This window comes from Stigmatopora nigra, chromosome 4 (assembly GCF_051989575.1).
Source record: "Stigmatopora nigra isolate UIUO_SnigA chromosome 4, RoL_Snig_1.1, whole genome shotgun sequence".
Classification (NCBI taxonomy): Eukaryota; Metazoa; Chordata; class Actinopteri; order Syngnathiformes; family Syngnathidae; genus Stigmatopora; species Stigmatopora nigra.
Window position 1 is genome coordinate 6,228,761 of NC_135511.1, and position 20,676 is coordinate 6,249,436.

The window sequence follows — 20,676 nt, forward strand, 5'->3', positions numbered from 1 at the left end:
TTCATGCTCACATACTATAGCCATCAAAGAATCATGAAGAGGTAGAATTTTATTTTATTTTACTGTTGCAATAAAATACTTATTTTTTTAAGCTTGATTAAAAATATTTTTTGCAACCTCAATTGGTTGCGCAAAAATATTAATTTCTACATATATGCCGTAGAAGGATTTGCTTGTAGAAATTATTAAAAATGATAAATGCAATACGGCCAAACTGTCTTTGAGTTTTCTATGCACTTTCAAGGACTTTTCAGATATTTTCATTCTACATCTTTAATCGCTTAATCCTTTTATTTTGATGACATGCTAGCTCTATTCACGACGAATGTTAGCCTTGACAGTGCCATGAATTGTTTAATCATTCTCAATAAGAATGAGGACACAGTAAGCTTATATCAGAATTTGAGTGGTGTAAAACTTGCACCTCTCTTTCTGTTTTGTCACCTTACAAATGGTCACTCGGAAACCTGACATCATCTGGATTGGTGCTGAAACTTGTTGATGAATGAATGATTTCACTCTGACTAGGTGTCAAACATACAAAGCAATCACCCTTGGTCTTTTAATCCAGCCTGCATAATGAAAACTTTAAAAAAAAAAATACAACGCTTGTTAAAATTATTATGAATCTTCAACTCTTGTTTCACAGACTTTTCAAATAGATTCACAAACGTGCGATGATAAAAGTGTCATGTCTGAATTTACATAGTAGAGATTAAGTGTTAAACTGTCTTTCATCAGTACTGTTTCACTCATTTTTATTATTTTATTCATTTATTTTTTAGAATAGTGCACATTGATGTGTATGTGATTGTCTACTTGTAGCAGACGGTGTCTCATCTCAACGTGGGGTCAGTGTAAATATGTGCCGCCATGCTTAAACAATTATGGTGTGTGTGTGTGTGTGTGTGTGTGTGTGTGTGTGTGTGTGTGTGTGTGTGTGTGTGTGTGTGTGTGTACTGCCATGCAGCTGTTCGTCTCGTTCAATGAAGGGTCCTTTTTTTTCAAGGCGGGAAAAGGAATAACCGCCAAGAGACGGTGAAATACTATATTAAATTACCCTGATTAGCAATTTAGCCACGATCAGGCGAGCCATGTGCGTGGAGAGGAAACTATGGAGAGGCCCGCGCACCATTCATCCCCACAGCACCAAGGTCGAAAGGTGCCCCAAGTTCACAGGCTCGGCTTCTTTGTTATGCTAATAACAGTCCCCAAATCAGCTGCCGGCTTCGTGGCCAGACACAAGCACTTGTCTGAGAACTTTCAGCCAGTCGTCATTCCGCTGTTCATCTTAGCACCTCATAGACAAACAATCCCCCTTGACACATTTCATGCACAGTCTGGATTTTTTTTTTTTTTTCCTATAGAGAAAAAGGGTGGAACATGTGAATGCTTGGATTGGTTGTTCTTTTAAAACACGCAGCTAAATATTCTTGAGTAATATATAAATATTTTTTTGTATATAGATAGTTTGAAAAAGGGCTAATATAGTATTTTTTTTTAGATTAGTTATTAATATATTTTGTTTAAACCTAATCTCAATTTTAACATGTTTAGGTATTACATTATTATATGGTGATTTTGATTTTGAATCATAAAATGCAACTATTATATAAATATAACATTTCTGTATCACATTTTAAACTCATTAGAAGTCATTGTGGGTGTGGTTCACCAGTCTGTTCCCACTCACTTTTATGAATGTGATTAAAATATTCCTCTGTCTCTAACCAGTGATTGACAGGATAGCTTTCCCCCCATGTCAGTGGGATCGGCACCAGCACCATATAACCACGTAAATATCGGTACAATACAAAATGGAGGATGCTTATAATTATTATATATTTGTTCGGCAAAATACGGTTCGCTACATTCCACACACACAACATTGGTGCTTAATCTCAAGGGAGGGACAATCAATACACATTAGCGAGCATCTTTATAAAACGTGTAGTAAAGGTCAAGTGTCAAACTCTGGCCAAACACCCTTGACCAGAGGTCAAAGTCTTTAACGTAATTGTGCCTTTGGTTCTTTGCCGACGCATTATTTGCAACATTTGTAGACAATAGAGTTAATCAAAGAATAAATAAAAAATAAACACAATACAATCAAAATAGTTAGACAAAATGTGACAAAAATAGCATTTCTTTCCCTTTAATTTATAATATTTTTTTATCGAACTGGAAATGTATGTCTACTATTCAAGCATATATTGGTATATTGTTTATCCACAGAATTACATGTACTGACATTTCCATTGCCTGCACAATCATTAGCACTTTTATAATCAACATGAATAGATTAAAAAAAAAAAAAAAACAATAACATGCAGCACAATTATGTACACCTGTTTAGATGACACATTGTGGACAGCCATGTCGTCCTGAGTTGTAGGCATCAATGAATAACTTCTCTTGTTTCATTGACTTCCGCTCAAAACCCCCGAAAACTCCCTTCAATGCAAATGAGAAGCAGGGAAGACAGACTTGCTTCTTCGAAAATAGAGGAGGGGGGAAAAAAATCACAGGTTTTGTTTGCACACATCGCAACAGATGCTCCATGTTAACACCGCAGAGTTAGCCACATCCTTGGTTTTTGAATCTGTAGTCACCAAAGCGTCTTCGCACTCGCGCCGCCACAAGAGAAAATAAGGATGCTTCTAATTCTGCCAGCATAATTGCCTGATTATAATGAGCTTCTCTCTCTCTCTCCCCTCTGTCTGGCTCTGCCTTTATTTCTCTGTGTGCACACACCCTCACTGTATCCTATTTGCCAAATAAATCAGTCTTGATATGAATAAAGGGAAATATACATTCATATATCATGACGTGAGTCCGTGTTGGATAAAGCGCAGCACGTAGAATAAATCGTCAATACATTAAAATGACATAGATGACATGGAAATGAATGCTTAGACTAATCTTTTGATATTGTGGCAATGCAAACATAGCATTGACAAATGGTTGCTAATGTAATGCCCTGCTGAGAAGCTGAGCGTGTACTGTATGTAAGAAAATGAAAATATTTCTTCATGTACAAATGATATATTAGCATAAGCATGTGTTGAAGCAGTATATCCATAAAAAAGGGGGCCTGCCGTGATATTATAATTAAATCCTTTCTGCTGATAAATATGAATAAAATACCCTCAAATATTTCATGTTATGCGTCATCTGGTATGGACATTTGCTTCCTATTGAAGTTGAAGTCTACACAGCACTGGTCATCAGTCATATATTTGTGAAAAGTAAAAATAATTTTCCAAAATAACAATGTGACTGTGTTTTGAAGAGAAAATCTTTTTAGAAGGTACATAAAATATATATTAATTTGATCTGAAATATATAAATCAGATTGCAAAAAGTTGCATGAGCCTTTTCACTGGGGTTTTTGGCTTGCTTCAGATTTAACCAATTACAATAAAACGAGAATCAGCACAACATTTCTTTGATGACAGATGTTTTTTTTTTACCTTCAAGCAAAGGTTTTAGGTATTAGTAACCCTAATCTGTTTTAAGAAAAACAACCATATGTATTGTCAAAACACCCATATGTATCGTGAAAACACCCTGGCATTGAACAGAGACAAATAGGCTTTTTACATCCATTGTCCATGCACCTTGCAATTTGGAAGTATCAGAAAACACACTAACTTGCAAAGTAGTTGTCATTTTGTTTGCAGTGTGTTTCACTTTGGCTGCCGTGTTGTCATCATGTTCCACCAGGGTTTGTTCTTCCGTCGCCTCAAAGCTGCCTAAGCCGAAATGCAGGCTAAATGAGCAGACCCACTCATGAATGCTCTTGTTTAATTACACTCCTAGATGAGAAAACCACTGAGGGCAAAGCCTGAAGACACTAAATAATCCAGGCGGAAACTGAGAGGGGAAAAAAAAAACACAGATATATGTTCATGGTTCTAATTTACATACCACAGCCCTTTTATTAGGCACACCTCCAAAAACAATGACAAGATAATGTATCTTGACAATATATTAAAAGATATCATCTACATCAATCTACACAATGAACATTTATTTGCCGCTGTTAATGGCATTCACGTTTAATATTGTTCATAGAACAAATTCATTTGAATTAAAAATGAAAATGCAACATAGTCATGTTAGACACAAAATGATTTTTGAACACTCCTTCCTAATTTGCGTGCATTGAATACAGTTTTATTTCCTGTTATGTCAACATCTGTTTCAAATGGCACAATCCCCACTTCAAGCAAAAAGCTCCTCTGCATTCTGTAAAGGGGGCGTATAAAACGAATAAATAATTCAGTGGTATTTGCATTTGCATTGTAATTTGCATTTCTGTACAGTAGATTACACAGACTAGAGAAAGAGGCGCTGCACCAAAGAGAATTACATTCTCGTCCATTTTTAGTCCTGCTGTTGAGGAGTCGACTTTTTGTTCTATTTTCTTCCTGCGCTTGGAGCGAGTGCACTGCTGAGATCAGTGACACACATTTCAAAATGATGTTTGATTAATAAAAGAAGGAAACCACGTACAATGCGCCCCCACGAAATAAATGAAGCCTTGCCATAAAAAATGAATGATGACATTCAACAGTGAATCTATTTGATTGACTAGGCTGAGATTTTCACTGTAATATTCCCAACCTCTTTATTTATATTGTAAGACGTGTGAGCCAAAAGCAGCAGCAGGCACTGAGGAGATGTCATATGGATTAAACACTCACAAGAAGTATGGAAGTCTCAGATATACTCTGAAGATTCGAGCTATTATGTTTCATCTAAAAATAACAAGGCCGACTAAAAAGACAAGAAGAAAAAAACCAAAACTCCAGAGAGAGTCACATTCAAGCAGTATAGTAGTAATGGTGCCAAGTGTGGTATAAAAGAGAGTGTACAGTAAGAAGAGGTAACTTTAATGATAAAATACTGAAATAAGGGCGGAAGGAATGGAAAAACCAAAGTTATCAAATAAAGGCAGGTCTCTGTTTCTTCAGGGAACCATTTGGTTACAGTTTTTAGACACAGGCAGTCCTCGGCTTAAAATGTCCTCAACCTATGATATTTCGACATTGACACGCCCATGCCTCATTTGATATTACCATATATTCTCGCGTACAAGCCGTATTTGCAACTCTAAAAAAATGATGACTGAATCAGGGCTTTTATATGCACAAATTAGACTTGACATGCACGAAACTGCAAGGTGACAAAGATGAAACGGCATAACGCAAGACAATCAGACTTGACTGATATGGTCATTTATTTCAAAATAGAGAAAAGATAAACAGATAAAACACTAAATGAAATGTATTTTGACGTCTATGAATGAAATTCCAGAAAAAAATTAACCATGCCTAAAACGTGAAAAAAAATCACTTACTTGTGCCTGCCATTGCTCGCTTAGGGCGCCGCCATCTTACCTTTAACCAATAGTTAAATGTGCTCTGACTGACCAAGACGCTAGTAGCCTTGATACATGTTTGTAATGTTTACGATGTCAGCACATCCCAGTAGTTGTTAAGGCTGATCAAAGGTCTTGCGGTCGATCATTAAAATATCAGCCTTGATATCTATGTAATGTGTATCCCATTCTATTATTGAATCCAGAGACTCTGGTTGTACTGTTCACATGACTTCCTTTTTTAATTTTTTCATGTGCTGGCAACACCCTTTCTGAAAGTACAATCCAGCAGACGATCCTTTCGATTCATACAGTATCTCAGAAATACATCGTGCAATGATTTTCCCTTCAATGTAACACATTTGTCCTCCCTATTAAAACCATGAAAATTGAGGCTAAAATTGTGAATCAGGGATGTCTTATATGACCTTCATGTGTACAGTTTGCATACTCTCCATGGCTTGTATGGTTTGTACGGGTACTCCGGCTTCCTCTCATAAATGTTCATGGTGGGCTCGTTAAAGACTACCAGAACAGTGTTGGGGTTCTATCACCCAACTTTGGTGCGGGCATGATTCCCGCTGGTGGTGGTATGATTGTCAGTGTGAATTTTCTTCTGTCTTTCTGTGGGCCATACGGCTGACTGGTGACCGGTCTAGGGTGTAGTCTGCCTTTCGGCTGAAGTCAGCCGAGATAGGATTCAGCCTGCCCTACAACCACTACGGAGATATGCTTTACGGAAGATGAATGAATGGCTGGCTACCAATTTAGTGTGTTCAGTTGGTTGGGATAGGCTCCAGCAAAATGAGTAAGTTGTAGTGTTCCATCACCATTGATGGTGATGGATTAAATGGATTTTGACGTCTAGGAGCATCAATGGCAGCAAGTTCAGCAGAATCCAAAATTGATACATATTTCAGTCGTCAACACACACACACCAACTCGTCGAGTGTGTAGTCTGCCTTTCATCCGGAGTCGGACGGGATTGGCCTCAGCACCCTGACAAGGACAAGTGATGTTGAAAACTCACCAAGAGTATTGAATTGAATGCTTTTATTGTCATTATACAAGTATAAATATGCTTCATACACTAAGCAGCATTGTAATGACAGCATTTTCTGTGTAGGACCTCAGTTTCTTAAGTATTGTCTCTCATTTTATCTCATTTTCTGAACTGTTTTATCATTAGGGTCGCAGGGGGTGCTAGAGCCTATCCCAGCAATGGCTAGTCAATTGCAGAGCACAAGGAGACAGACAACCATGCACACCCACCATGCATGTCTTTGGAATATGGGAGGAAACCGGAGTACCCGGAGGAAACCCACAGGGTTTCGGGGAGAAAATGCTTATCCAAAATCCACACAGATGGACATGACCTGGATTTGAACCCAGGACCCAGAGCTGTGAGGTCGATGCGCGAACCACTCTCCACACCGGGCCACCATTAAGAATTGTTTTGGCAAAAAGATAACAATCAACACCCTTAGTAACGCTCATTAGACACATTATTTCTCGTATGTGACGTCATGCGTGTGAGCATGAATGGTTGTCTGTCTCCTTGTACCCTCGGCTGGCTGGCGACCAATTTGGGGTGTCCATACTTGGCTGTTTTAGGCTCTGACACCCCCCGCGAACCTTTTGAGGATAAAGCATACAGAAAATGAATAAATCACCAATTCTTTCAGAAACTTAATTAATAGAAATCAAAACATCCAAGGAATAATACAGGAATATAATTCGAAAATAAAACACATACTTTAAAATGATGAAACAGTAATAAATAAATATATGAAATAAAAACAGCAACAAGCCAATCAAAAACAAATTAGTTATTATATTAAATAGTTTTTTTTAAAATTATTGTTATAAATTAAGCAAAACAAAATAAACCGTTCATCTCGGCCGGTCCTTTTGATCCAAAACTCACGTTTAGCGCCTTTAAATACAGCCTGTCCAAAATTATGATTTTTGTTTTAATAACTGCACCAATTCAAACAAATATAAATGTGCAATGTTATTTTTAGTATATAATTAATTTTTCAATAGTATACACAGACTTAAACATATTTTGAAGCAGATTATCTAATTCTCCCTTTTCAGGCGCCTCATTGAACACCTACTTGCCCGGAGTTTCACTGTGACCTCTACTGCAGTTGATATTACTTGGGAACGGAGCGGCAATCATTAGGGCTGATTCAAAAAAATGTAACCGCATCTACGTCGCAAACGGTGACATTTACCCTGTTAAAATAATCAATTCATTCTGTATACAAACGTCTCAAGAAGGGCATATGTGCTCCTCGCTGTGTCTTCGCCGAGTCGGAGTGCTCAGTGTTGTCGGTGTTGTGCCTGTTTCAGCTGCACTGCATCAACATGGTAAGCATGACAGCGAGCAATATGCGTTGTGTTATCTTGGCTGCATGATATGCATATTACGTATTATTCTCATTTTCCGTGTTTCCATTACTACCCCGTATTAAATTCATTTCGTGCCAGTGCTATTGACTTAGCATCTTGCTTTGCTAACATGTGGCTAACTGAGGCGCACCTCTCTTCAATTCATTCTATTCTGCATGCACAGACACAATACGTTTTAATTAAATAAGTCAATAATGGTTTGGTCTATTTAAAGTTACTAGTGATTATTGTTGGGGCTGTCAATTTTGTCTGATCCTTGGAATCTGCATGAGTTAGCTGTTAGCTGACCTGTTAACCTTAAAGTGCACCTGACTCATTTGGGTGACCCCTGGATGACTTTAAACTGACTATGAGGTTAAATTGTGTATCTTGTCCCTTTGTGCATATTGTCCATCTAATCATTTGTTTTCTTAACTGCTCCTTCTCATTGGGATTCAATTGCATCTGATTTTGGAGGAGATTGAGTAGTTAGTGTGTTTTACCAATTGTAATCATTTGCTGTCAGTCTTTTCCAGTCAAGATGTATCAGATGTCTATCGTCGTCAATGGCACCGTATAATGATAATTTGTTATCCCTGCCAGTTATAATGGTTTGGACATCCATGTGGTAGCCAGTGAAAGATGTGGGAAGGTTTTTTATGATGTCCCATTTCGATACCCCATCAATTAAAAAAAGGCTGATGCGTCAAATTGCCAAATATCGCCGCCGATAATCAGTCGAGCTATAATCTGGGTCACGAGATCGGTTCCAATCCAATACTTGTGTTTACAGCACCAACTTATTTTTAACTAAGTTTGCTGGCAACCAATGATCATTTTTCAGTGTTATTGCTGAAGATAGAGTCCCAATCCATTTTAAATGTGAGGGCTGACAGTCATTACACCATAATTAATCCGTTGTCTATCGCTGTCAATGACAGCAAATTATTGTAATGATTGCTTGATTGATGAGCTGTTGATCTGTTTCTTTCATTTCCATATTCTGAGAGGTTTTGTTGAGCTACTCTGTTTTGTCTATCGGTGTCTAAGGCAGACAATGGGTTAACCATCGTACTGTTATATTCCATTATATCGATTTTAAAATTTTAGTCCCTTTTTATAAATAAACAAATTGCACAGACTTACATTCATTTATTAATTTTCAACAACGCTTATCTGTGTCCCTGACTTTATGGGAAAGGCGGACTATTCCCTAAACTGGTTGCCAGTCAGTCTTAGGGTACACACAGAGACAGGCAACCAGTCACACTCACAATTACATTGCACCTGACTGGGAATTGACACGACGCTGCACACATCAAAGTCAGGCGAATGAACCACCACACTAGATTCACACATGCGATTTAAAAGGAAAAAAAAACTTTAATAAGATTCCAAGTCCATCTTCATGGGTGGAAAACTCACTGCCCACTCCCACAGAGTTCAGTTGGTTGTCAGGTGGAGGAGGTCAAGCAGGATAGGGTAGATAAGAGAAGCCGTGCTGGCTCAATTTCCCTGAGGGCAAGTTCCTTGCAGGTTTCTGATAACCATTGGTCAGCAGCTACCACTTGCGAACTTGAACTAGTGTGCTTTGGACCCATATACCATGACCACGTCACCCATTGGGATGATGTGAGGCGGGGGTCTTAAGCGAGAGATGTTGTTTGGCCACTCTTGAGCACCGATAATTCCTTAATATTGGAATTCTCTCTCTCTCTTTGGATGAGGAAGGCATATGGACTCAGGATTTGGGAGCTTAAACTAGGTGAAATAGGCATGAACTCTGTGACAATTTTTACAGGTAGGTCTAGTAACCTGTCATTCACATCTTTTGTATTGTGTGACTTGTGTTTAATACACATTAAAACAAATTTAGTTCATTTTTGATGTGGGACTGAATTATGTATTCACACAAAGTTAATCCAATTGTTCTGACATCAATAAATGCAATTGCATCAAATCTCATTTGAGGGAAGTATGATTGAATTATTCCATGTTAAGGCAATATTGATCCTGGTCTGTGTGGCTTTGTTGTTGAGCTACTTGTGTTTCTCTTTTGTCACAAATTGAGTTCAAATAGCTTTTCCTGTTGTTTGTTGTGATATAAATGATTTAGGACTTGTATTATGTTTGAAATTTAAAGCAAAAATAATAATGTACACTTTCTACCATGGTGAAAACTTAGATGGTATTTAGGTGTTGGCCAAAACTCTATATTCACCAATATTCAGTATATTGTATGCTGCTATGCTATGCCACATGTAGCTAAAGTGAAGAGTTATTTTCATTCAAATGCCATTTAAACCATTTTATTTTCACAGGGTGTGATCGGTGTGCAGCTGGTGGTTACCATGGTAATGGCCAGTGTTATACAAAAAATCATACCTCATTATTCCTTCGCAAGATGGCTACTCTGCAGTGGCAGGTAATACACATTGTCACACAGCATTGTTTGTTGTCCATTTTAGTATCTTAAAAAATAGATTAAAGAAAATAGACCAACAGCGGATTTTTTTTAACAAACCTCATTTTCTAATTAAAGATTTCTTTTTTTTTTCAAATAAAACGGAATTTATTGGTGTTCATAACAAAAAGAGATTTGCAATGCTTTTGTAATTTGTTTTGTTGACTCAAAGTGATACAATATTTTTCAAATAATACAACCACAGATTTTAATTTGATACTTGTTACTGTATAACTGTACTCAAGTGCCTTTTATATTTGAGTCAAAAATATTTATAAATGGCTCGAATATCACAAACAGCTGCTTATCTTAAATTTCTTTGAATCTAATTTCAGAAAAAGGCTCTTTACATTAAAGAGAATTTGGGAATACAATATCATTCTTTTGTATTGCTTGTTTTAAATGAAAGGTGATTTACACACACATAACAATAAATGGGGTGAGCATATTGTGAATTTATCATTATTACTTTATTTTTTCCCTACACCAGCCAGCTGATTCTTTTATGACATGAATACTTGAAGGTGTCCTGATTTCTAACCCTTGTTCCCCCTTGGTCTATTTGTGCTAGTCTTCGGTGGTATCAGCACCCTACGGAAGATGAGTTAAGGAATCTTGCTGGGAAACAGAAGGGCCAGAAGAGGAAAGACAGGTATGCATGCTTGATGATGCCGAGGTTGTCATAATTTAAATATGCTATAGAAGCAAGTAAAAAGTTGACACTTTGAAATTGACCACTAGTTTTGTTTGGCACACAAATATTTTGTCTCTGAATACGGAAGATATTCAAGTTACAAAAGGCAAAATCTAAAGAGTAGAAATGTGTCTCGGCCGTGTTTTGACCCAGGACTCTGACAGTCGCATTGTCCAATGAATGTAGCGCACATACGGGGCTTAACTGAAGAACTGCGGTGGCCCATCAGATAGTTCCTCATGCTCAAAGAGTAGCTCTCAATTACCTGCTGTGAGTGACTTAGTTCTGCCCATTTCTTTCATATGAACTCTTAATAGAACAAACACTCACTTAGCACATTGGCTGACATTGATGGTGCTAAACACCTGGGAGAGGCTAGCAAAGTTCCCGAGAAGTATAAAAGTATCACATCATCCCTTTTTTAACCTCTATGACATTTGAGCTTATGATCCCCAGATGTAATTTCTCCCATTTCATTTTACAATTGTACCCTCAAGGATAAACCCGTTTATTTGTAGTCAAGTCCATTTTTTATGTGAACTTTGACCGTATGACCCCAAAGTGGAACCATCTCTTCCGTTAAATATATTTCAACCATATGCTGCAAGTTTGATCATAATCGCTTTATTCATTCTGAGCTATCTTCAAAAAGAAAATCAACAATGACAAAAATATGCTGAAACAAATAAGCAATCTTCCATAGTTTTCACTTGCAGACTACGGTAATTATAATTGAGAGGTGGTGTCCACATATACAAGGGTACATAACATTGTTTGAACCACATATCAAATGTTAATTTTGTGGACTACATGACCCAAAATGTCATGTCCTAGAATTTATCGGGTAGGTTTGTTAAAATAACCAAATTTCACTTTTCCTATGAAGGGCTAAAAGAAGTAAGATAACTATTGTCTTACTATGCTCAATGTTTTATGTAAGACTAATTTTGATGTTTAAAATTGTGTGGAAAGTAGAATTTTAATTGAATGATGCTCTTTACATCAGGAAGTACAATGGTCACATAGACAACAAACCATTAACGGTACCCAAGGACATTGATCTGCAACTGGAGACAAAATATATCACTGAAGTCGACACATTAGGTACTGAATTGATTGTTGGTTGTGCATTTCAAATATCGATACCATTTGCAAAATTAAAATCCCTCTTTTACCCTCAGCATTGCACTACTTCCCAGAGTTCCAGTGGCTTGTTGATTTCACAGTAGCGGCAACTGTGGTCTATCTAATCACGGAGCTCTACTACAGTGTGGCTCAACCCTCAGGAGAGATGAACATCAGTGTGGTCTGGTCCATGCTCGTGCTCGCCTTTGTCGTGTATCCTTGGATTGGTCCTTACAAGATGTCACGCCAAATGTTCTCTCAATGGACAACATGCACGGTGCATTAGAATCAAGTGAATGCAGTGCTGTCTATCGTATGGAAACCAAAGACCATTTGAAGTGATCTGTTTTGTATAGCCATGCTTTTAAAATGATGCCAGAAGGTCGTTTTTAAAAGCAGCTTTGACAAATCCCTCTAGTTGGCACTCCGACGTTTCTCAGAGCAGCTGGAAAAGAGAGAAAATTATCACGGGACTACTGTGACAGCATTTATCAATAACCTTTAATATAAGATGTTTAAGTAGTGCCTAACAGAATGATAAAATAATTTATATACATGACATAGCTAACAGACAGTGTACTCCAGTTATTTGGTATGCTATCCGCTTGAGACATTAATGCTTCCCCTAAAAATTCAAGCCTTTGGGTTTCTTATGAATAAAATAGCATGTAGATGTAATTATCTTTAAAAAGAAAAACTGCCATCTTGATCAATTTTCTGAAAGCATTGATTTTTTTTATGTTGGGAAAATGAGCTTTGAATTTTTCCCCACTAATTGACATTTAAAAATACATCTTAAAAAGTCTTAATTTGAAATCTTTATTATTTCTCAATAATAATGACATAAAACGTACGTAAAAACAAGCAGCCCTTATGATACCTTCTGTCTAAAACTAACTGGTTAAGATTTTTCTTAGGCGAAGATATAAAATAATTTAATGTTTGTGCCACATTGAAAAGAGGTTGCATTTAAATAGAATCAACTGTAGTTTGAACAAAAGGACATTATGCGCTCTTCCCCCATGCAATCACATTTCCATCATTTTAACTTGAAACCTCCTATATTAAATGCCACAGGTTAGTGTCTCTTTGTCTGCTAGAGAGGCCAAATCATTTCAGCATGATTGTGTAGATCCAAGCAGCAGTGAAGGATGTAAAATGATGTGGAGATCTCCTACTAGGCTTGACTGCCAGCACCTTTATGGTCCACAGCTCCCTGCTATTTTGCTACGCTGAATGATGGCCTAATAATATGCATTATCCGTGCCGCCAACCACAGGAATCAATCTTTTCCGGTGCTCCTGGTCAACCTCGGCGCGCCGCGGTCAGATGGTGTGTCATTTCCTGGCTACGTCAAAGATTGGAGACCTAAATTTCCCCAGCGCGGCACCTGACGTGCTCAGTGGGAAAGGATAGACCGGAGAGCAGATGACTTAGAATATGAGGGTGCGTGTTTCTTCAATATATGTGCTAATGGAGCACTCGATTCTCAGTTTTCCTGTTTCGTCTATGATGACAATGTTTAAGACCTTTTGGGCAATACAGTGCTGTTAGCCTCTGCAAAAGTGCTGTGTGTTCTTATAAGTACTTTGATAAGAACTACGTTGATAAGTTCAGTGTTGGGAGGAATAGGTGAGCCGTGTCAAATGTTGCTTTTGCAAAGATTGGAAGGGGCTGTTTTGCAAGGTTATCATCGTGAGCCAAAACAAATGAAATGATGAAAACTAGAATTGAAAAATCCTTCTTGTGGGTAGAAATAAAAACTGCACTGCCGTTGACGTTATAGACGTCCACGTTCGTTTATCCGCTGCTAGCCCTCCCGGTTTTATTGGATGGGACATCTGCTAGTGACAAAAACATTTAAATTCACAACAGAGGGATAAAAATAAGGTAGTTTATAAAATTAAAAAAAAAAAAATACCACTAGTAAAATATAAACTTACCTTCTAAACCAGTGGCACTCACTTTTTTTTTTTTCAATGAGCCGACCTCCAGCGATCTACTTTGTTGTGAGGGTTAGAATTCAGGGATGGGCAACGTGGGCCTGGAGGGCCGCTGCGGGTGCAGATTTTTGTTCCCCAGACACTTTAAACAACATTGTGCTGAAACAAGAAGAACCCGACCACAATCCACTGATTGCACCTCTCACATTTCACATTTGTGGAAAGGTATTACACATGACTTACTGCAAGGGTGTTCAAACTTGCTCCAACAACTACTTATCCAGGAATTAACCTTCCATAATCATTCTTTTTTACAGGCCACTCAGCAATTATGTAATTATATACCTCTCATTAGACTATCCAAATGTATTGGAGCGGGAATAGGTGGAAATCCACTCTTGATGCACGCTAAAGTTTACTGGTGACATGACAAATTCATAGCTATGGCAATCGATAGAGGGAAGGGATCAAAATGTTATTGTCGTGCGTTCTACCGGGAGACTGCGATCTACATAATGACCATTCCTGTTCTAAACTATAAATTCAAAAGCCCACCCAAAGTAACTGAATCCAAGGGAGGGGGAAAAACCCAATAAAAAATCTAAAGAGATCGTTGATAAACTGGAAAAAAAACATCTTAATGTTGCTTTTTTAATTAACTTTTATTTTTAGTGACATAAAAAACAGGAAACCTAATGATAAAATGAACATGTGAAGTCAGAAACAGTTTTGTATATACAGCAATTATTGCTCGATCAGCTCAAGGGGAAATCTTTTTTTCTCATTTTAACTCGTTGACAATGACAATACTGATTTCTATTAGGAAGACTGACAGATACTGAATGATCATTGCCAGGCCCCTTGGTTCAACTGTCTTTGTCAATGGCATTAAATTATTTGCTCCAAGGTTTGACAAGGCTCTCCATTCAATACTACCCCAACTTTGTATTCTAGAAAAACAATTAACAAAAGCAGCTATTTCTCAAACATGTCGAATGTTCTGCTGATTTCCTTGACAGTTGTTTTAGAAAGATCCTATTCTCTCTAACCACTCACTACTTTAAACTAGAGGAAGGCGGTGAACGCTCCCTCTGTATTACATTTGGTTTCTTCTTCTTCGTCAAAGCCATGGCCATTCTCATTGTTACTGAGAATTACTTGGAGTTTGGTCTGGAAACAGGTGAAATACCGCTCCGTGCTTTTTTTTTATCCTCTTGTGAGTCTCAAGTAAAAATGCATGTTTGTTTTCATTGCAAGGTTTTGCCAACTTCTCTGATGGCGCACTACATTTCCTGGAACACCAGGGCTTGGAGTCGCAGTGAGTTTCTTTTTACTAAAATGGTTTTCTTCAAAAATGATCCTGATTCACAGCTTTAAGGTTGTTTTATATTTTCCACAGGGGTCCAATTTCAAAACTTACCTTCAAGCTAATCCTTGCCTTTCTTTGCGCGCTGATTGGAGCTTTCTTAACCTTCCCTGGCCTGCGATTAGCCCAGATGCATCTGGATGCCCTCAATTTGACCACAGTCAAATTTACACAGTGAGGAACAGTGTTTCCTTGTTTTCATGTTTGTTCTTTTGTTCATTTGTGGGAAATGTAAATGCTTTGATATCATTTAACTGTATTGTATAATCATTTTTTTAATTAGGATTTCTGTCCACATATGCACTTGTAATGTCTTTCCCTCTTTAGAACATTGCTTCATATCAACTTCTTGTCTCCACTCATCATGGTTCTGCTTTGGGTGAAGCCCATTACCAAGGACTACATCATGAACCCCACTCTGGGAAAAGACGGCTTGCCTTTGTGAGTAAAGCACTTACAAATTCCGTTCCACGGTTAAACCATACACATCGCTTTCGAAACATATTGTTGTTTAACCTTTTATTTTTCTTGTTGTCATGCAATATTTTCAGCATGTATACATTCCTGCCCTACAATTTCCACTGCAGCCAAATTCAAGGCTTCGCCACATTTGATAGAGTGGGAATTTTCTTTGAATATGAAGACGGTTGTTGTGAAATTTCTTTTTCGACCTTATGACCTCTAAATATCAAAACCTTCGCTTTCATTTTACAAACATAATCTGCAAGTTTGATAATAATTTTTTCTTCGGTTGTCATAAAATTCCTTTCCTGACTTGTGTGATTATCGACCTCATTGCCCCAAAATGTAATTTTCTGTTGGAGGATACAAACGTATTGAAAGTTTAAAGACAATCCCTTAATTCCTTCCCGATTTTTCATCTATCCAAACACACAAAACATACAGACCTTTGTCACCTTTGACCTCTTAACCTCAAAAACGAATCACTTCCATTTCGCATGACAAACATCCTGTAAGTGTGATAATTCCTTTTATTCGTTCTTAAATTATTTTGAACACGAACTTACAGACGAATGAAGCTGAATACAATATTTTCTTACATAACTTTCAACTATTGGGACAGACAATAACTTATTTTACTCCTTTGAGAAGACTTTCTACTAAACTGAATATTCATTCAAAGCACGTGGCTAACTCGTAAAAACTATGTCCATGTTTAAGGAAGATTTAAATATTCTTTAATTTGGTCAGAGCCGTGTATTGTGACTTTAGTCCATGCACAAAACCCATCATTCTCATTGCCTTTATTTCCCTCGTGGACCACAGTTCAAATGATGCATTGACATCGCGGTAACAAAGAAAAGTTTTTCATGCGTCTGCTTCTCCCGTCACTCACCGAAGTGTCTCTCTCTACCTCGGTGTCAGGATGGCTGAGCAGACGTACGACACTCTTCGCTTATGGACCATCATACTGATGTGTGCACTGCGGCTGGCGATGATGAGGCATCATTTGCAGGCCTACCTCAACCTGGCAAAGAAGTCCGTGGAGCAGATGAAGAAAGAGGCGGGGCGCATAAGTACCGTCGACCTGCAGAAAATGGTGATTGACATCATACTCATTAGATATTCCCTAGGACAGTGTGTCAAACTGCTTCTTGGTCATTGTCACTTTGGAAGTGTGCTTGATTTAGAGCAGTGGTTTCAAACCGGTTCCACATAGAGCCGCAGTGGGTCCTGGTTTTTGTTCCAACCGATCCAGTGCCGACATTTTAACCAATCGGGTGTCTTTAAAATAAGTAGCACCTGAGTCTAATTAACTGATTGCACTTGCAAAAGGTATCCTTGTTGAGTTGGAATGAAAACCTGCACCCACTGCGGCCCTTTGAGCACCGGTTTGAGACCACTGATTTAGAGTCAAGCAGTTTCAAGCTGGCATAACCACAGATGCTGAATTTGACACCCTTACCCTGAATCATTGTTAGGGTTGTTAGTCATTGTGTTTGTATTGATGTAGAGGAGTTCAAATGAAGCACTTCCACTTTAGCTTAAATGTAATTAAAACAAATACCAATACTTTTGCAACGTCAGACGGCAAAAGTTTAATCATTGAGTGCAATAGATGTTCAATCCACTTGAACTGGAGGGCAAACCGAGAGTTAAGACTGTGCTTCCACCCTCCCTGTTTATTGTCCTCCAGGTTGCCCGTGTTTTTTACTACTTGTGTGTAATCGCACTCCAGTATGTGGCACCTCTGGTGATGCTGCTGCATACAACTTTGCTGCTAAAAACCTTAGGTGAGCCTTCTTTATGATTGTCCTAACAACTAAGCAGACACCTGCACAGTCGAATACATTAGCTGTATCAAAATCTTAAAGTGGAAATAAGAGAAGTCAAAAGTGTTGTTAAAAACATCTCTCATAATATCAGGTGGACACTCATGGGGGTTTCGCTCCGAAGAGGTGCCTTGCACACATCAGACGGACTCTGTACTGACGTCAGCGCCAATAGTGCCCCCGGCGGTAGAAGTGGGAGCACGGGCTTCCGTCGCCCAACTGTCTGTGGCCCTGGTGGGTCTGAAAGCCGTCTTCAGCCCCTTACTTTTCCGGGGTCTCTTGTCTTTCTTTACGTGGTGGATTGCCGCCTGCCTCTTCTCCACGTCCCTCTTTGGCCTCTTTTACCATCAGTATCTCATGGCGGCGTAAAACAAGGCCTGTCACGTTGACTGATTTTTATCTTCGGATCTTTTTTCCTAGTGCTTCCTTTGCAGATGAAAACTGTGTTTTTGCATTCTGTAATTTTTGAAGTTTCACACCATTTCTTGTTTAGTAACAATCAAAATCACATGACTGACAAAGTAACAAATGTGTTCTTTTTCCTTTTCCAGATATGACTTATGTGAGTAAATTCTAAATCTAATGCTGGACATGGTTACAAAAACGTTTTAGCTTTTTATTTTTTTTTTATTTAATTTTATATAATACTGAATTTGGGGGCGTATGTGTCAGAGATGCATACACGTAAAATCACATAGAATAGCTGCCCTACTTGGATAATTGTCAATGGTGACAAAATAGGTCTTAATGTGATGGGGAAAATTGGATGTGTGCGACTGATAAGATTGTATGGGTGTGTCCAAATGAAGTTCAAAACAAATATGTGGAAAAAGGCAGCATGAATTGTTTTTTGTGTTTTTGACTGAGCCATCCTGAAACACAAGTGTTGAGAACTTTCCTAGCAGCTGTGACGATTTAAAAGGCAGGCAGGAGGGTCGGCCTGTAACTACTGTTGATATGAAAATGCCTTCATTGTTTTACTTATTCTAATCACTTCTTTTTTTTTAAACTTTTTTTTAACAAATCGAGTTCATATAATCAATGGTGCCAAGTATTCTCATGGCTGTCTCAAACCACTTTCCACACCATAAAGGACTTCCAAGTTCTTTTACTACAGTATTCATGAAGATTAGTTTGCCTATATGAAGGGAGTAGAAAGGTCCAAATATTTTAAGAGATCCAACACTGGTATGCTATCATGTTTGGTTACTGCTTTTATGTGAAACTTTTAAAGATGCTGCAAACTCAATTTGATAATTTTCTTCTAAATAATACATGTAATCTGTTTGAAAACAGGTGCTGAAAACATTTGACTTGTAGGCAAAGACCCTTTTAGTCTGATGGTTTTTCAAAGGTTTTTTTTAGGTGGGGTTTAAATGCCAGATCTTGTTAACACTGCTTTTTGGCCCACCCCTACCATATATATGGTAGTAAAATTATTCCTAATAGTTACTAATAGTCCTTGCTCTGGCTCAATCCAACAATTTGTTTTTGTTTTGAGTTTATAGCACCTTCAAGTTTTATAATGATAGTCCCTTCATATCATGTTTTTACTTTACACAATGGGAAACAAATTGAATGTATAAAGCTTGCGTAATTTGTGAACATGAAATGATTTTTTTTTTATACCTCTAATCACCCCACACTTCCATTTTGCCATTCTGCTACACTGTGGTAACACTATTTTATTTGTTCTAATGACTGCTTTTAACTGATCTTTACATTGTATTTATTAAATATTTCTACATCTGTAAACATGTTTTTAAACCTTTATAGGGCAAGTGGTTATTATTATATTCTGTAATATATATATATATATATATATATATATATATATATATATATATATATATATATATATATATATATATATATATATATATATATATATATATATATATATATATATATATATATATATATATATATATATATATATATATATATATATATATATATATATATATATATATATATATATATATATATATATATATATATATATATATATATATATATATATATATAGAAATACATAAAATTATAAAAATAATTAATAAATACCATTCTAAATTAATCAGATTTGTTTAGGAATTAAATAAAATTTATAACAGAATTACCCTCTGTTTATGGCCCCAACAACACAATTTTGGGGGCTTTTCCAAAATTGTCTAACTCCTTGTGAATGCTCATTGTTTAGTGTCATTGTCCCAGCTAGGCATCCAATCCATTTCTACTGGGATGTGGCAAATTCTTTCATCCACCAGTCAACATAGATTGGGTCTCTAACACCGTTCATGGCAGACAATGTTGTAAACGAGCGCCCCTATAAATGGTTAACTCAAGATCTAACTTGGTCACTTCAATCAGTTTTGTACATCAATGACAATTTTAATCATATTCTACCGGGTTGACCTGTTTAGTTGGGGAGTAGCTGGGATACTTTCACAATTCACATTTTTTCAAATCATTAATTAAAATTCAATAAATGTTATTTTTATTCCGTTTCATGGATTTACAAAGTAATGTGCTGATGTTGACCATGTATTTATTTTGGCACCATAATTTGTCATGAAATAAATTATGTTCTTTAATTTCTGGATATCTTTTTGTTAAAGTCGCACAAAGACACTTTATTTGTGGGATCAGTGACAAGTCCATCATAAAAAAATATGACTGCCAATATTGGGCACAAGTCACTAGAGTCTCTAGACTCTAAAGCATTGGTGGCCAAGTCCAGTCCCTATTCAGTCTTTTTGTATCTCCTTCATCTGCCACACCCGAATCAAATGATCAACTCATCAGCAAGCTGTCCAGAAGTTTCATATCAATCCTGATTATTTCATTCAGGTGTGTTGGTGAAGGGAGACGTGGGAAACAGACTGGATGTGGGCTCTCGAAGACCAGACTTGGCCACCCCTGCTCTAGAGTAAGTCATTTTTTATCCACATTGTTTTGCTCACATTTGGTCGGGAAATCCGCCCAGAAAATGAGCTGAAATGAGATT

The 20,676-nt window shown here is 37.4% G+C and overlaps 1 protein-coding gene and 1 long non-coding RNA gene across 3 annotated transcripts; one reads left to right on the plus strand and one right to left on the minus strand.

Moving 5' to 3' along the window:
• Positions 1-1,822: 1,822 nt before the first annotated feature.
• LOC144195892 (uncharacterized) lies at positions 1,823-5,411 on the minus strand. The gene is made up of 2 exons (XR_013326180.1): positions 5,366-5,411; positions 1,823-3,876 (listed from the first exon to the last, which is right to left on the minus strand). It is a non-coding gene; the product is annotated as an uncharacterized LOC144195892 (long non-coding RNA).
• A 2,092-nt stretch (positions 5,412-7,503) lies between these two features.
• On the plus strand, positions 7,504-19,470 carry tmem161b (transmembrane protein 161B). Of its 2 annotated transcripts, XM_077715135.1 has the most exons (12): positions 7,504-7,762; positions 10,105-10,208; positions 10,819-10,899; positions 11,948-12,045; positions 12,123-12,279; positions 15,038-15,189; positions 15,267-15,327; positions 15,409-15,549; positions 15,703-15,816; positions 16,762-16,936; positions 17,534-17,630; positions 17,764-19,470. In XM_077715135.1, the coding sequence occupies exons 1-12, from the start codon at positions 7,760-7,762 to the stop codon at positions 18,036-18,038; spliced, it is 1,458 nt and encodes a 485-aa protein (XP_077571261.1). In that variant the 5' UTR covers positions 7,504-7,759; the 3' UTR covers positions 18,039-19,470. The 2 variants fall into 2 exon arrangements, with proteins under 2 accessions (XP_077571261.1, XP_077571262.1); XM_077715136.1 differs by lacking the exons at positions 7,504-7,762; positions 10,105-10,208; positions 10,819-10,899; positions 11,948-12,045; positions 12,123-12,279 and adding an exon at positions 12,360-13,512 and having other exon boundaries at positions 15,079-15,189.
• The last annotated feature ends 1,206 nt before the right edge of the window (positions 19,471-20,676 follow it).

Excerpts from the sequence above, each read along its gene's own strand:
- tmem161b (XM_077715135.1), top strand. Across the intron at positions 12,280-15,037 it reads CTCGTGCTCGCCTTTGTCGT|AAAGATCCTATTCTCTCTAA; the intron begins GTATCCTTGGAT and ends CAGTTGTTTTAG. Across the intron at positions 15,190-15,266 it reads GGAGTTTGGTCTGGAAACAG|GTTTTGCCAACTTCTCTGAT; the intron begins GTGAAATACCGC and ends TTTCATTGCAAG.